The 15,834-nt window shown below is 37.8% G+C and overlaps 4 protein-coding genes across 6 annotated transcripts in view; 2 read left to right on the top strand and 2 right to left on the bottom strand.

The window, feature by feature from the left end:
• LOC113204218 (uncharacterized) overlaps window positions 1–6,437 on the bottom strand; it is a gene marked incomplete in the record, with an annotated part of 45,227 nt that extends 38,790 nt beyond the window's left edge. Inside the window, 14 exon segments of the mRNA XM_052268697.1 lie at window positions 221–329; window positions 417–665; window positions 762–894; window positions 986–1,324; window positions 1,415–1,545; window positions 1,641–1,877; window positions 1,965–2,231; window positions 2,332–2,613; window positions 2,747–3,030; window positions 3,120–3,301; window positions 3,379–3,701; window positions 3,784–4,117; window positions 4,873–5,252; window positions 6,232–6,437. Coding sequence (XP_052124657.1) covers window positions 221–329; window positions 417–665; window positions 762–894; window positions 986–1,324; window positions 1,415–1,545; window positions 1,641–1,877; window positions 1,965–2,231; window positions 2,332–2,613; window positions 2,747–3,030; window positions 3,120–3,301; window positions 3,379–3,701; window positions 3,784–4,053 — 2,806 coding nt within the window.
• A 735-nt stretch (window positions 6,438–7,172) lies between these two features.
• LOC113204223 (GMP reductase 1) lies at window positions 7,173–10,367 on the top strand. The gene is made up of 6 exons (XM_026419310.2): window positions 7,173–7,403; window positions 7,608–7,727; window positions 7,807–8,064; window positions 8,292–8,480; window positions 8,576–8,781; window positions 8,875–10,367. The coding sequence occupies exons 1-6, from the start codon at window positions 7,317–7,319 to the stop codon at window positions 9,062–9,064; spliced, it is 1,050 nt and encodes a 349-aa protein (XP_026275095.1). The 5' UTR covers window positions 7,173–7,316; the 3' UTR covers window positions 9,065–10,367.
• Window positions 10,368–10,592: 225 nt separating this feature from the next.
• LOC113204226 (chromobox protein homolog 1) lies at window positions 10,593–11,730 on the bottom strand. The gene has a single exon (XM_026419315.2). It carries the CDS (start codon window positions 11,575–11,577, stop codon window positions 10,945–10,947), a length of 633 nt encoding a protein of 210 aa, XP_026275100.1. The 5' UTR covers window positions 11,578–11,730; the 3' UTR covers window positions 10,593–10,944.
• A 130-nt stretch (window positions 11,731–11,860) lies between these two features.
• On the top strand, window positions 11,861–15,352 carry LOC113204227 (longitudinals lacking protein-like). Of its 3 annotated transcripts, none has more exons than XM_026419318.2 (3): window positions 11,861–11,885; window positions 12,852–13,048; window positions 13,135–15,352. In XM_026419318.2, exons 2-3 carry the CDS (start codon window positions 12,860–12,862, stop codon window positions 13,324–13,326), a joined length of 381 nt encoding a protein of 126 aa, XP_026275103.1. In that variant the 5' UTR covers window positions 11,861–11,885; window positions 12,852–12,859; the 3' UTR covers window positions 13,327–15,352. The 3 variants fall into 3 exon arrangements, with proteins under 3 accessions (XP_026275103.1, XP_026275101.1, XP_026275102.1); XM_026419316.2 differs by lacking the exon at window positions 11,861–11,885 and adding an exon at window positions 11,975–12,143; XM_026419317.2 differs by lacking the exon at window positions 11,861–11,885 and adding an exon at window positions 12,175–12,392.
• The last annotated feature ends 482 nt before the right edge of the window (window positions 15,353–15,834 follow it).

Raw genomic sequence — 15,834 nt, 5'->3', positions numbered from 1 at the left:
ATGGTGTGGTGACCGCTATGGAGCAGCGGCAAGAACACGAGCGGTCAACACTTGCAGGTCTTCCACAACACTACGGTGCATAAACACCTTAATGCACCCTCTCGAGCCTGTTTGGATTGAACTGAGGTCCACACCCTCTGATGTGACCAGGCACTCAAAACCTTCGCTGCATACATTCCAAACCTTGGAGAAAAAAAATAGATTTGGATGCCAAACTTACCCTGATGATCGGGGTGGACAAGCTGTTTTGAGTTCTTTCTGTCAGGACCAGCTACTTTTGGTGAAGGAGCAGGCTTCTTAGCAGTGCGGTTTGATATTAGTGGTGAGCTCTAACAAAAGACAAATAGACAAATCAGTTAAAGAGAATGTTTTGTTGTAAATCTGACAAGAGACCATTTTCATTCAATGTGTAGTACCAATGATGACTTCTCAGTGCGTTCTCCTGATGGAAGCCTTGCAATAGATGCATCTGGTGAATCCTCTGGTGGAGGAGGTTGAGTGATCCAATTGTACTCTCTTTTATCAACAGGCAGCCCCATGCGCTCATAAGTAAGCGACTGGGCTCGCAGTGATTCATAGCAGTCCAAGCAAACAACAGCAAAATCTCCATTCTCCAGAAGAAGGCGCTTATCTGACTGACGGTGATCTTTCAAGAATGGGAAATCCTATACAGAATTCACAATTGACAATTTGTATTTAGGGAAGAAATTATCATAATAAATCTTTCAAAGGATCAACGGAATAAGCACAGCAGGACTTACTTTAACGGGTAAAGCACGTACTCTTCGGCGGTATGTTGCAACACCACAAACATAACAACAGTAGTCATGAGTGTTATATTCTCGTCTGTCTGAGGGTACCAATGTGCCTGAACTGCTTGCTACAGCTTCATACCTGAACGAAAGAACAAAATCAAAGTAAATCTTTACAGGTTAGAAATTACTAACAAAAATTAACCAGGAATTAAATGTAATAAAAAACCAACCTTTTCCACTGTGCAAGGAGTGAATGGTAACAAAATGTACATACAAGAGCAGAACCATCTTCTCGCAGTTGTTCAGCATTGGGAGGGGAGTGATGTGTGAGAAGTGAGGGAAAGAAAGGAGCACTTGGACCTTGAGAACGACCATACAACACTCGGGCAAGAGTCAGTTCTGAGTGGAGGCCGCACAAGAAACAGTAGATGGAACTGCCACCTGTGGCAGCAGGAGGAGTAGGAGTTGGGGTGCTAGATGGTGGTGTAGGAGGAGCAGAGCGTGGATGAGGTGATGGAGATGATGAACCATTCCAACAACCTGGATTGGCAGGACTTGGTAAATCATACCTGTTTGTAAAAGGGAAAAAATCAAAGTTAACACCGACTTTTTTTCAGATAGGTAGATAGATAGATGAGAAAACAGAGTCAACGGCATACCTTCGCCTTTCTAAAGGTACTCTCTCTTGTTCCATGTTATCCCACTGTCGAGCCAGGTGGCGATAACACCGTGTACAAGAAAGCACTCGTCCATGAGAATCAGCTGAGCTGAAATCATTACTCCTCACCAGCTAAATGGATGAGAAGCATGGTATAGCACATAAGAACATATTGTTACATACAACACAATTAAGGTTGGTGCATTCCTGATGTTTACGACACTTACATTGCGCAAACAAGGAAAATGCATTGCATGAGAATTCATGCCTTCCGCACTTGTACACAACCATTCCAGATGATTCTTAGCGAAGAGCCCTGAACAGACGTAACACCGATAACTTTGTAGTTGACCTGTTCCACCCACTGGTTGAGGTGGGGGTGTTGCTTGAGGTCTTGATGATGGTCGAGGTTCAGGCCAAGAAGGTGGTTTGGGACTTCCTGCTCCAGGAGATGCAGTGAGACCCTGCTCCAAACATTAGAAATGTAAGATAAAAATAACCATCAATGAATATTTGATAATATAAAATAATGAAAACAATAATCAACTTGCCATTTGATCAGATGTTGGTGTTCTCTGTCTGCTGCCACTTGCACTTGGAGGACGACTTAGTTCATATGGCTTAAAGCGTATATCACTACCAATTTGGCTGCCTCCAGCTAATCTAACAGCACCTAACTCACCTCCCATCCCACTACCATGTAAACTACCAGAAACACTTCCTTGAAATCCACCCGCTAGACCACCAAGCATTCCTGATGGTTCACCTCCAAACACTTGTTGTTTTTGAGGAATTGATTTGTGACAGATAGAGCAAACCTTAATAAAAATAGAAAAAGAAAAAAAGAAAACAAGAAAACCATTTAGTTGAAGTAATGTTCCCAATGATAAATAGGTAACAAACAAGTTAAAGATTTACCTGCACTGTCCCTTGAGGAGATATGGGACTAGCTCCAAGGGGTGGTTTAAGGCCACAAATAAAAGGAAAATAGGGCTCTTTTTCTGCATTTGGACAGCAAAACAATAATCGAAGTGACGTGGAAGGATATTCAAGAGCACATGTATAACAAACAAAGGTGCTATTATCAAGCGCTGGGGCAGGTCGTTTACGAAGAATATAGTTTCGTTCTTGGTGAGGGATTCTTTGAGCTGATAATGTATGCCACTGTTGTAATAAATGTCTCTGACACTCCGAACAGGCCTGTGATGTAAAAACATAGAGGACTCAATACATAGTTATGGGGGGGAGAGACAATGAGAAATTGTTAACTATGGGTATATATCAAAAGCTTATGATCACCACTATCATATCTCAAAATGCACATTGTTCATACCTGCACTCGGCCAGCACTATCCATAGGCCGTGACCTGCTTGGTCTTGGGTGCAACATTAAACTTGGAAAGAAAGGCTGCTGAACTTTGTTCACATCAATTGTTGATGGATGAGGTGGAATTTCACCAGGCTTGAGAGTTTGAGGCTTTGCCGCAATATGATTTAAAATGCCCCTTTTAAACTCATCCCCACAAACATAACAAACTTCAGTCATTGCATTTTTATCTGGCATACTGAGATCTAAAATGTCCATAGCAGGAGTGCTTGTAAGGCGGGAAAATGCACCTAAATCAAAGTAAAGAGAAATTTCATGTAAATCTTCAAATTTTAGATGATTATGACACCAATTCTACTGACAATAAGATGAAAATTACTGGAGACAGGCTGAGGAGCAGGCAACAAAGTAGGTGAATTACGAGACGTATTTCTTAAATCAAGAGCCATATCAGAAGAAGATCTGTGATCTTCTAGTGAACGAGATGGCAAACCCGTAGTCAATGGCAAACTAGCAGCTTTAATCGGAGTGGATGAAGGAGTGGCAGCACCAGTTTCTTCCCTGATAATGGTAAAACACAGATCAGAATTGGGGGTTGTAGCCAAATACATCATCAAACAACAGTGAGGATAACAAACCGAAATGAAGATGGGGTATGCTGCTGAGGCCCAGATGAAGAAATATCCACACTTGAGTTTACAGCAGATGTTGTGGCTGTAGTTGATGGTATAATATTCAGAGTTTGGGAAACAGCTGTAGATGCAGATATTGCATTTGGTTCATGACTGAGTCCAAGCACCTGAGCAGCATATTCTCCTTGTAATCCCATTTCTGCACCCGTGTATGGTCCATTATCACAGCGCTTCATCCAGTACAATCTTTGAGCATGTGGTGTTTTGTCACGCTCATAATTATTCCACTGCTGCATCAACATTGAATAACACAAATAGCACGATCGAACCTGAAAAAAAAGCTATATTAAAACAAAAAACTACAATGAATTTTATCAGAAAGAAAGCATGGCATGCAGAGGAGCAACTCACCACAGTATCTGGTCGAGAACTTGAAAGGTGTCTGTAACCTGATGGTGGTTCATGACTCTCTAAATATGGGAAGTATGGTTCACTGGGGTTGCTAGAATTGGGCTTAACATTAAGCCAAAATTGCTCTTTGTGCCCTACACTTCCACATACAAAACAGATGCGAGATTGTGCTGCATCAGCAGCTACCCCGCCTGCAACCCCGCTTCCCAACACACTTGCCATGCCACTTGTATCCAAGCCTGGCTCATGTTTAATGTACATTTTATCCATTGGTGGTTCTCCACTGCTGAAGCAGGGGTCAGCAAATTTTATCTCTCATTCTGACCCAATTCATCTGCAACAAGAAGAATGGGACACATAAAAACCTGACAAAATGAAAATATTTTGGCATCACAAATCAATCAACAGCTGTTAATAAAAGATACAGTAATAAACCACTTCTATAAAAATTCAGTTTTTCAAAATTAAAACTTAAAACAGTACTTTTTGAGCGTTAACAGCCAATGCAGCTTAACAGCCATAGCTTTACATATCAGCACCCAACTATAATTTCAATTAAATTCAAATAAAATAGCACGATTGGAACACTGCTACAATAGAAAAGTTCAATTAAAAATAGGGACTTTCAATAAAATGTATGCCATACATGAACATAAACAATAAGCAAATAGCTAGATATTATCAGAAATGGACCCTTCACATTAAAATTAAGTCGGAAGAATAAATGAATCCGGTCTACAAGGAGAAAGCTCATTCTTGGTGTTAAAGCCTTTGCTATGTTACAGATAAAAAATTTAAGACAAGCACCCAGCAATGAGAGACATGTGGTCAGTGAAATGCGTGCTGAGAGATCATCTAAATTAAAAATTTGAAGCAAGACAAATGTAGATATCATAACTCCATAGAAAAATTGTGATAAAATAATCTTATGTTAAACTTCAAACAAAAATAAAAAATAAATTTTAAAATTGAATAGCCTTGTAATGAACTACATATATTTATTGTAAATGTAACTGAATGGCACACAGAAGCAGGCAGCAAAAAATGAAAATGAATAAGATGTGACCAATTTTGTAAATTCATACCCACCTCCACTAACGAACCCTGAGCATGCCAACAAGCCAACCCCAAGCACGTTCCCCAATGTTATGATTTTCTTGGGATACTCTTCTTAGCAAAATAGCAACTGCCACTTGGACTGACAGATTAATTCTTGAAGCCATGTTAAATAGCTTGATACCACAATTACGATTATTGTTCAAAAGATAACTGTTCTGGCATGACCAACTACTTTTTCTTATTTGCATAATATTAAAGGATAAATAAAAACAAACTAGCTAATGCCATAAATTGTGTGACTTTGGTAAGGCAATAGATGAAAGATTAAATTTTCTTTTTAAGAAAGACTTCAATATATGATGACAAGTAAGTAGATTCTTCTGTGAAGAGATGAGTTATTCCTCTTCCTCCTAAAGGGTTATATAGGTTCAGTGCAAGAGACATTGAATTGAGTATGTAAAAAGTAATTTAATTATGCTAATGCTCAGTTCATTTGAGGATAGTACCAATGGTAGCAATTAAATACTAGATTACCATAAGAGAATGTGAACATCCCAAAAGTCTCCCTTTTTCTACTTCAAGCAAAAAATACCACTGGAAAGTTACTACTCCTAATTATAGAACAAGAGTAACAAGACAAATTTGTTTGCAAATGATGATGATGAATGAAGATGATGAAGCTGTCACATCCCTCAGTGAAATTTTTGAGAAATATCTGATGACAAATGTCATAAAACGATGAAGTTCATAATTCAACTGCGATCCGGATCAATTTGATTGACTTACTATCTTATTCTTAAGGATAGAAGCCTCAAGTAACTATATTGTTTACAGATGACTAGGTCTTGTTGTCAAGGGCCAGAGAGTGTGTCCGAATTCAGCCACCGACCGAGCACCGACCGGTCGGTGCTCGGTCGGTGGCTGAATTCGGACACACTCTTAACCTATCAAAAATATTGCAGCGAATCTAAGCTTCTTCGAACAAAGCGCGCCGTAGAATTAAAAGGTTTTAAGTGATGACTGTGTGCTAAATGACTCATGTTAGTTTCACGAACAAATCTATTCATTTTGTTGTGAGCCAATCTTACGGAGACATATAGCCTTAAATTTTAGTACCGTACGACATAGATAGGGAACGATCAAATCACTTGCTGCAGACTTGTCCCAAGCGTGACAGCCATAACTTTGTGATTCTAATATTGAGCTGGCTAGCGTATTTGTTTATGTTGATACAGAGGCCAACCAAACTTTCTAATGTCTCAGCCTATCCAAATTGCTCCACCTCCCATGCGACCCGCTGTCCCTTTAACATGCAAAACCGCCGGGACTCCACAGTAAATCCAAGCTGTGTGTTCACAAAATACTCTAGAAATGTGTAACGTTGCTTACTTTGAACTAAAAATACACATTGAGGGGTAACTTTCGTTTAGAAGCATGAAAACATATTGGTAGCGAACACAATAGGGCTATTAGCAACGCTGCGTGGCCATGATGAAATTCTGTTTTTTTTTCCCACAATGCTCCATTTCTTCTTGTCGTAGTGAGCCAAGAAGGTTCTGTCAAGCCAGAGAATCGTAGCTCTTTTCCGATTTTGAAGCCTGTCCAAACATCTAGACACGCATAAATGGTCTTGAAATCAAAATATATCTACCATAAAGTAAACAAAGAATGGAAAATATCCCTATATTGATTTAAAACCTACAAGTAATTATTCCCGCCCTTTACGTTTGAAATGTCGACAACAGTGGCTACTATAAGGCCATGGAGGTATTCGATGACGCGCGAAAATATAAAGTGTGTAAGGGGTGAGTTTGAAGTCTGAGCAAGTCGGACGGTTTAAAGAAGTGTCGTGTCTCGAACCCCCACACTCATAGATAACCAAAACAATGTTTATGTGATATTTTATTAGTTAGAAAAAATGATATGAAGGATTTTTAGATTTTTGTATGCTGTTGCGTTCTAAAAACGAACTACTTGACTTGCCGCGTGTTCCCAGCCAGAAACTGTTAAATAGAAAGAGGTCATTAAGGTGAATCAACAATTTAAAGGCGTATGTGATGATATGATAAAATGGTTTAGGTCAAAAAGTCGACTTCGAATCTTAAAATTCCCCCTCTTTCCTCAAGGCCGACTTCAAAGTTCAAGCCAAGCTTGCTGCGAGGTTCAAGCTGATTCCTATGCGGGATAAGGAAAATATTGAGCTTCGGACATTACTCCTAACACATACGATAATAAACCACATGCGCAATTCAAATTTTCCCTGGTTCTTTTCTGACTCAGAGTCTCTGATTTTTTTTCTCTTTATTTTGAATCAATGTGAGTCGCTAGGATGAGTTGTCTTCGGCAGTGTCAACTGGCCGTCGTCTGCTGGCGATGCGGAGCAGCTGAAAAACGGTGTCTTCCTAAAAATTGAAGATAGTCTTTTAATTTGTTCTTTCAGCCAAAACCCGCAAAATCAAAATACTCTTTTAACGATGCCTAATATTATTAATGAGATAAAATTAGACTTCAAAGATGTTCTACTTCGTCCCAAAAGAAGCACTCTTCAAAGCAGATCAGAGGTTCGTACGTCACTTTAATTGTCATAATTTATCATAATTGAATATTTCGTACGAATCATATGGGTATAGAAGACGGCTACGGTAGAAACTTTTGTTATCCTTTTTTTCAAGGCTTCCGTAAAATCCGGGTAAAAGTTATCACTATTAAATAAACGATTTGTTCTTAACCTAGTCATTCCCTGTACCCTTCAAATCCTGTTGCAGGTTGACCTATACCGCGAGATTACTTTTAGGAACTCCAAGCAATCGTACAAAGGCATACCAGTTATTGCCTCTAATATGGATACCATTGGTACTTTTGAAATGGCTGCTGTTCTTGCCAAGGTAGATGAAACCTCTGAATTATCTACCATTTTGCTTAAACAAATTTTTATTTTATGTTTAAATCCCTTCTCTTCTTTAGCATGGGCTATTTACAACAGTACACAAGTATTACACCCCTGAAGAGTGGCAGAAATTCGCTGAAGTTTACCCAAATGCTCTTCCCCATGTTGCCGCTTCATCTGGTGTAGGACAAGCAGATTTTGAAAGACTTTCCACAGTATTAAATGTTAATCCTGGAGTCAAATTTATCTGTCTGGATGTTGCTAATGGTTACACTCAGAATTTTGTTGAATTTGTCAGGAAAGTTCGAAATGCTTTTCCACAACACACAATCATTGTAAGTAGAGCACCATGAACAGCGCCTGTCGCACTTTTTATGCTCATTACCGCATTTACTGCACATTAAGGTAACACATTTTTGTGCATTATATGCTGTAATGCGCTTTTAATGCACTACATGTGTGTTGAATTTTAAGTGCCAAATGCACTAGGCACTGCTGGGTGCAATTATATCTTGAAATGGTCTGCTGATATTTGTATCACTTATGTCTATTTTGGTTTCAGGCAGGCAATGTTGTTACGGGGGAGATGGTTGAAGAACTAATTCTTTCAGGGGCTGATATTGTTAAAGTTGGAATTGGGCCAGGTTCTGTTTGCACCACTCGCCTGAAAACTGGAGTGGGTTACCCACAGCTTAGTGCTGTTCTTGAATGTGCTGACGCTGCTCATGGTCTTGGTGGCCACATTATATCTGTAAGTAATTTTAATATTTACTTTTGTTCGCAAGATCCTTTTCAATATTCTAACACTGCCAAATGGTAAATATTACATTACCTGCCTTAAATCAGGATGGAGGTTGCACTTGTCCTGGAGATGTTGCAAAAGCTTTTGGCGCTGGAGCAGATTTTGTCATGCTCGGGGGAATGCTGGCTGGCCATGATCAGTGTGGTGGAGAGATCATCACTAAATCTGATGGGAAACAGTACAAGTCTTTCTATGGAATGTCATCAGATACTGCAATGAAGAAACATGCTGGTGGGGTTGCTGACTACAGGTAAAGGAAACATATTTTGATTGAAAAAGAATAAGTTTTATATTTTACAATTTAAATCTAAGTAATTATTCATGTTACTGATTTTGTTTGCAGGTCAGCTGAGGGTAAAACTGTTCAAGTCCCTTATAGAGGTGATGTTGAGTGCACAGTTTTGGATGTGTTAGGAGGCTTGCGATCTGCTTGCACATACACTGGTGCAGGACAGCTCAGAGAACTTTCCAAGCGAGCAACGTTTATCCGCTGCACACAGCAAGTAAATACTGTTTATGCCAATTTGGGCTAAAGTGTCCATATGCATCAAATTTCAGTTTAAATTTAAGAGTTTGGGAAGATGGACAAATATTTATGTTTTTCTTCCAAAATCTTATCATTTCTACACAAAGAAGCACAACTATTTATTGGGGTTTCACTTTACCATTTTATTATTAATGTTAATTGGTAGAATTAATTCATTTTAACAATTTTGTGAAAGGTGTTGTTTTTAATTTAGTTTTAATAGTAGGTTGTGCAAAATTTTGTTTGAAGTCTTGTCATAGTTTTATATCTATTTGGCTGCGAAACCTACATTGTTTTCTAGAGCAAAGTGGAAAGGTATAGGTGATAATCTTGACACCAAAGAATACTGCTGTTATTGAAATGTCTGTCTAAATATTTATGCAAATAATGACTTATATGCAAGATGAAATAAGACTGAAGTCTTTAGAAGTTGGGGGAATTTGTTTATCTGTGAACATCTGACTGAATACCAATAAGTGAGAGACTGCTGGAGATTAATTTTCTGAAACTACTAGTCAATGATCATGCAGTGCTATTAAAATGGTCTCAATTCACAGGGTAATTTTGAATAGAATTACAGCATTGATTCCTGCCTTCATGTTTCTAACCATGTTAGATAATAAACAGTTTTTTTTTAATTTCCACAGAAAACATATGTTCTTCTTAATATTTTCTTAGTCACTGCTCCTCAATACAAGATTTTTTTTTTAGAAAAAGGAAGTGCTCAAATATCTACCAGAAATTTAACTTGCTATGTTTTCAATCTAGTCTGAAAAATTTGGTGTAATGCATGATGTCAGTTTTTAAGATCAGTGGATGAACTAAGTCAGTATGGCAATATAGATATATAAAATATTATTTACTCAAGTTTGAGTTTGGTAGTATGCTCAAAAGCAGAAACAATGTCTATTCTATTCTAAAGTGTTGGGGTTTACAAGAGTGCTTTTTAAGTTACTCGGCATTTAACTAACATTTCTTTCCATTTTCTGTTCCTTTTAAGTTGCACTAGTTTACAGTTTTTGTTTGCTTTGTGGGTTCACTACCTCTATTGTACAGGTATTGCCGAATTTGTTGTTCTTGCTAATTAACCACTCCAGGCCTTCAAGCGAGTGTAGCTGACTAATCTCTTCTCTATTGTGAAGTTCAAGGCTAAGGACCAGCTTGATTGCTCATTGCTGTGATAAGTTATAGGATGTGGAAGGTATGGCAGGGTACATGTACTGTGATTTTCTCCCTGGTTACACTTTGAACTACTCATGTCAAACTTCTGCATTTGTTTCATAGAATATTAAAACTTGTCTGTTCGACAATTAATTCTAATCTTTGCTCCACCCAAGCCAATTAAGATCACTTAAGGTAGCTGGAGAGTCTAACAAGTTAAAAACATTAATCAAGAAATACCAAAAGACTGGAAGGTGCACTATTGGTACACAATCACTCTTTGTCAATCCAACTGCTTGTGTTTGACTTTGATAAGTGCTCAAAACAGGTAGCAACAATCTTAGGGTAATATCAATTGATACATCAGAAACAAGTTTAAGCTGGTTTTGGAAGTCAAAATTTATTAGAATAATGATTATTTACAAAATAAAAGTAAGGCAAGACACATGGAAGTGCCTGGACACTTAATCTAGAACTTCAAACAATGAGTTCTTTCTCATTTCGTTGAAAACCTTTTGCCACATGCAAAGCATCAAAGTGGTAGTATAAAAATAATGAATATGTAATACTAGATGCTTACAAATAAAACAGGTTTAAGAACAACTAGAGACAATCTAGGCTCTTAAAGCAATTAACAAGTTCTAATATTAAGATAATTAAATGAGAAGGGAGTAGAATTATTGTGCCAATCTTCCCGTGGCATCATGTCAACTCGAAAGAACATTCTTAATTACTTGCCGTGACCCCTTTGTCTTCATCGGTGGAAGGTGAATGCCAGGTGAGCCTTTCTTCGTAGAATTTAATTACAATTTGAGGACAAGTTGTGTTGGCTTGAGTAGCTGGGACTAGATCTGCTTCGTCAGTTCCCTTCCACTTCATAAGGAACATAAGCTGACCACTGGAATCTGTGGCACCGATGATCTTTTCAGGTTCGAGTCCCCTGGCAAAACCTTGAGGTTTCTGATCGTCGGTAACAGTCGATTTCTTCTTTTTCCGTTCTTCATCTTTCTTCCTGTCTTCCTTTTCGGGTTTCTCAACCTTCTTTTTCTTGGCTAAAGGTGTGTCATCATCCTCAGCCGGCTTCTTCTTCTCTTCGTCCTTTCCACGACTTTTACGGTTAGCTTTCTTTTCCTCCTCCTTCTTGCGTCTTTTAGACTCAAATGCTTGAATGAGATCAGGGCAATCCAAATTTTCTTCAGGCTCCCATGTATTGTCTGCATGGGAATAGCCTTTCCACTTCAAGTAGTACTCAACCTTCCCCCCTTTCTCCCGTCGGTCCAGCACTTCTTCGACAGAAAATTCTTCTTCTTCGGCCTCTGATTCTGAGCCATGAACTTCGTTCTCACTTTTCTTCGACATGGCACTAAAACTGAGCACACAACACCAAATAAATTTTCACAAAACCCAACTTGGGTTCTACAGGAGCACGAGTCCCGGCTGAACAATGGCGGATATTGTAGCACGCACAAGCGTTGTGTGATGCCTGTGCGTTGTCTCGGCGCGAAGCACAGTAAAGAAGTGACCGACTGTCAACTATTTCGTGACGAATGCCTGGAATATCCTAGAGGGCAGAGCCTTTTCATGGGTACCACTACTCCCACGCCACCCACTGGACTGCAACTTACGTTTTGTCCATTTAAAAGCTGTTGTAGAATCAAAACAACTGGGTAATAATTAGTTAATTATTACAAAATGTCCATCTAGATTTTCCCTCGTTCTTTCCCGCACATAACTTGTATGACTTTTAGTGCTGCACCCGTACTCCAGCGGCACTGGCCGTATCTAAAACTGGACATTTTCTACGGCCTCGCGAACTAGAGGGCTTAGGGCTTAGGGCTGGCTGGAAAAGAAGTGAGAAGTGAAACAGTTACAGTGGTGTTTACAAGTGTGATTTTTATAACTTCTTGTTGTAGTAATCTCCCCAGGTTGGCATAATTACTTATGATTATCCGATAGCTTGTTTGGTATCCTAACTTTCCTTTCATTTACCGTTTTTTCACGTGTGGGAATCTGTTTTTGTCTATCACTATTTACGTTGGGGGAGGGGGACTATCAGATGTGAGACTTTTCTGTCCGTGGCAAAACGTTTCATTGCTTCACCTCAGTAAAAAAAAACTCCGTTTGCGTGACATATTAGTTATACGATAGTCTCTAATTATATCAGTACATTCCAGGTAATCTCATTTCTCAATGGTTTCTCGCTCATCATCGTGTGTTTACTCTGGACAGACGTCCATAATATTTTCGGCATCAATTAGTGATGTAATCCTAACCTGCAATTCATCTCAAGGCGATCGGTTTCACCTTGAAGTGGTTGTCAGGATTTAAGTTGTCATTCTATTTTATTTCGGCATCTTAACACTGAATGGACATTATTGTTCTGTATCATTATCTAGGAAGTGTCCTTCAAATTTTTAATCGTTTGTGTTTTAGAGCACAATTTTGTGTAACTACATTGTAACTCTTGTTGCAATTTTAATTAATGTTCTTCCATCTTAAATTATTCATACTCTAGATCTTTATGTTATTAGTTTTTGCCTTGAGTTTTTTTTTTTTTTTTAACTTTGCATTCGCCATTTCACTGTATTGACTCATTCATTCACTCGTTAATGAGCGTTTTATCTATATTGCAGATTTTACCATGGCTCATGAACAACAACAGTTTTTCCTGAAATGGAACGATTTTCAGTCAAACATGGTTTCATCTTTCAAGCATCTACGAGATGAAAAAAGTTTTACAGATGTTACATTGGCATGTGAGGGGCAAACATGTAAGGCACACAAGATGGTTCTATCAGCGTGCAGTCCCTATTTCAAAACACTTCTTGAGGTAAAATTTGAATCACTCAAAGAGATTTCTAATTATTATTTTAATTTTCAATTACAATATTAACATATTTCCCCTGCCTTATTCAGGAAAATCCTTCTAAACATCCAATAATTATCTTGAAAGATGTTCCGTTCAGCCACCTCCAGTCAATTTTGGAGTTCATGTACGCAGGAGAAGTAAATGTTTCACAAGAGCAGCTACCAGCCTTCCTGAAGACAGCAGAGAGGCTTAAGGTGAAAGGTCTGGCAGAAGCCCCACAAGGGATTAAGAGAGAGTGATGGATTGAGATTTACAGACTGAGTGGCCATCATAAGGTCATTGAAAACTGTGAATTGAAAATTAAATGCCACTCCTTTTCAGGGAATGGTCTTATTGATGTGTGTGTGTGTGTGCGTGTACATTCAAATAGGTATATGCAGTTGTCATGATGAATGTGCAAATAGGGTTGCCATCTGGATTTGTGTCCCGTGCTGGGAGTTGAAGCTTATAAAAAAAATTCTATTGCCCGCTTGACTTTTTCAATTTTTTTTTTTTTTTTCATCTTCAAAAGCCAAGTTATGTATCTACCGCAGAATATTGTATATTGATGTCTGGAGTTGTTAAAGTGAATGCCTCTCCATGATTAGGCTCTGCCTTGTAGTTTGTTTTTATTTCCCTCATATTGTACTGAGGAAGATTTTATGTTTGCCAAAGAATCCTGCATTGTTTTGTTCTTTTCTCTGAAATTCCTAAGTTTAGAGTAAGAGAATGTATGTATATTTTCATGCTTAGACTTCTTGTAATTTGTTATGGACCATTTCAATAATGTTCAATCTAATCTTCTTCTATGCAGACATTTTTCACAGTTTTTCATTACTTTTGTTTGCTGGTTCTTTATTATCATTACTTAATTTTTAATATATGGCAAGGCTGAACATTTCGGCACGGGTCACAATTATTCAAAGATTACATGTGTGTGAATGCGTTGAATTGTACATAAAGTGCATCGTGTATGTTGATGAGATGTGTGTAAGTGTGCACTTAATGTACATGTGTTGCAAAATTTTGTGTGCATGTATGAGTGCGCGCACGCGCGGCGCAACCCCGTTTCTGTGTGTGTGGACTAGTTAAGAAAATATGTTTATTCCAGATGTCCTTTTGTACTTCATTCAACTTTCTGAAAACAAATTGAGCTCTTGCTATTTGTGAAACATTTCTGAACATAATATCTGTTATGTCTCATGTGAGATAATTTACCTCCATATATTAATTAATAATTATAGTTGAATGTTAGTCAGATGCTAATACTATACTGGGAGGAAGATCACTCAGTGGGTACTTTGCAACATTCTCTCATTTACTCTCGTACGTGAGACATATGTTGTATGTTGTGCAACATACATTTTCCTTTCTTTTGAGAAATTTTTAATAGGATTTTATTCTTTTTTGCAAACAAAATATTTTGTGACTAGGGCTGCTGAACCGGCCGGCCGGCACAGTGTTTCTAGCAGACAAACAACTTTTATTTGTTCTACACGGACTATTGTTGGGAACTATTCACTACTCATTTCCATGGTCTCCTCCTTTCAGTGTAGTATCACATTTATAGCCACTTTTCTTCTTATTGTACAAAGATTTTTTTTATTGCAATGATTGTTTTGTTTGGTGTTCTAAATTGCAGAGTCTGTTTAGACATCTGTTGGACAAGTAATTGAAAAAATAAATTTGCGTGTATAAAGGTATGCCCAGTTTTTATTTTTATTTTAAGTTGAAATAAGAATGTTTTACCCATTCCTGAGGTTTGTTGAAGCTGATGTCATATTTCTGTAGTTAGAGAGTATTAAGAAGTACTACTCATTACATTGGTGTTAATAGAGTTAAATCAGTGTATTGTGTACCTGTTTCCTTCTTTTTACAGTCCATATTTGTTTAATGTTCAGTTTCAGTGAATTTGAATGTGGCTGCCTGTGAAGTCAAAAGTATACATAGGGCTCTTTATTGGGCAAACAAGCCATAAATTTTGTTATTTTTAAATTTCTGGAAGCTGCTTGATTTGTAAAATGTAAAACAAACTGCATAGTTTAAAGTTCTTGATATTTGAAACATTTTCTCACTATGTGGATTGCTTTGCGATTGACATCTTGACTTGTTAACTGGTATTGTGAGTAAAACCTGACGAATTAGCCCCTTGAGAAAGCTCAAGACTAGCATTGTTCTTTTTAGAGATTTGTGTGAGTAAATGTCCAATTTTAATCCTCATGGGACCAAAACCTGTCTCAAGGATAGTTTGTGGCATAGTGCAAAATACAATTTTGAGCAGTTGAATGAGTGACTAAGTTTGTACTACTTTACTGCACCATTTCTTCTTGTTTCTTTTGGTACAGCACAATAGGTTTTTGAACACAGTTTTATTTTAGCAGTGTGCACTGTTACACCCTTCCAGAGAAAACAAAACTTTGATTTAGTTACATGTCAATAGAAAGAAGTATCACATCTAAAAGTGTCAGAAAGTCAACTTAAACTATTTTTATCTGCATTTTGTGTCAATTGAATTTTAAAAAGTAGTATCTCAGGTAGAATGACTAGCTAAATAAATATTTTGTACAAGTAAATGTGTTGTTTGGCTGTGTGAATGAACATGGATGAAGTAGCCGATTAAATACTCCTCTTATTAAGTCCAAAAGAAATTGACACACAGTTTGTAATTTGTTCTTTTTCAAACTGGCAAATTCTCATGAACAGAAAAGACCTGATATGACTGATAAAGAGAGACTGCACAATGAGTTTTTCTTAAGTCTTTTACTATA

This window comes from Frankliniella occidentalis, unplaced genomic scaffold (assembly GCF_000697945.3).
Source record: "Frankliniella occidentalis isolate FOCC.00 unplaced genomic scaffold, Focc_3.1 Scaffold4, whole genome shotgun sequence".
Taxonomy (NCBI): Eukaryota; Metazoa; Arthropoda; class Insecta; order Thysanoptera; family Thripidae; genus Frankliniella; species Frankliniella occidentalis.
This window is presented reverse-complemented; position numbering and strand designations above follow the sequence as displayed.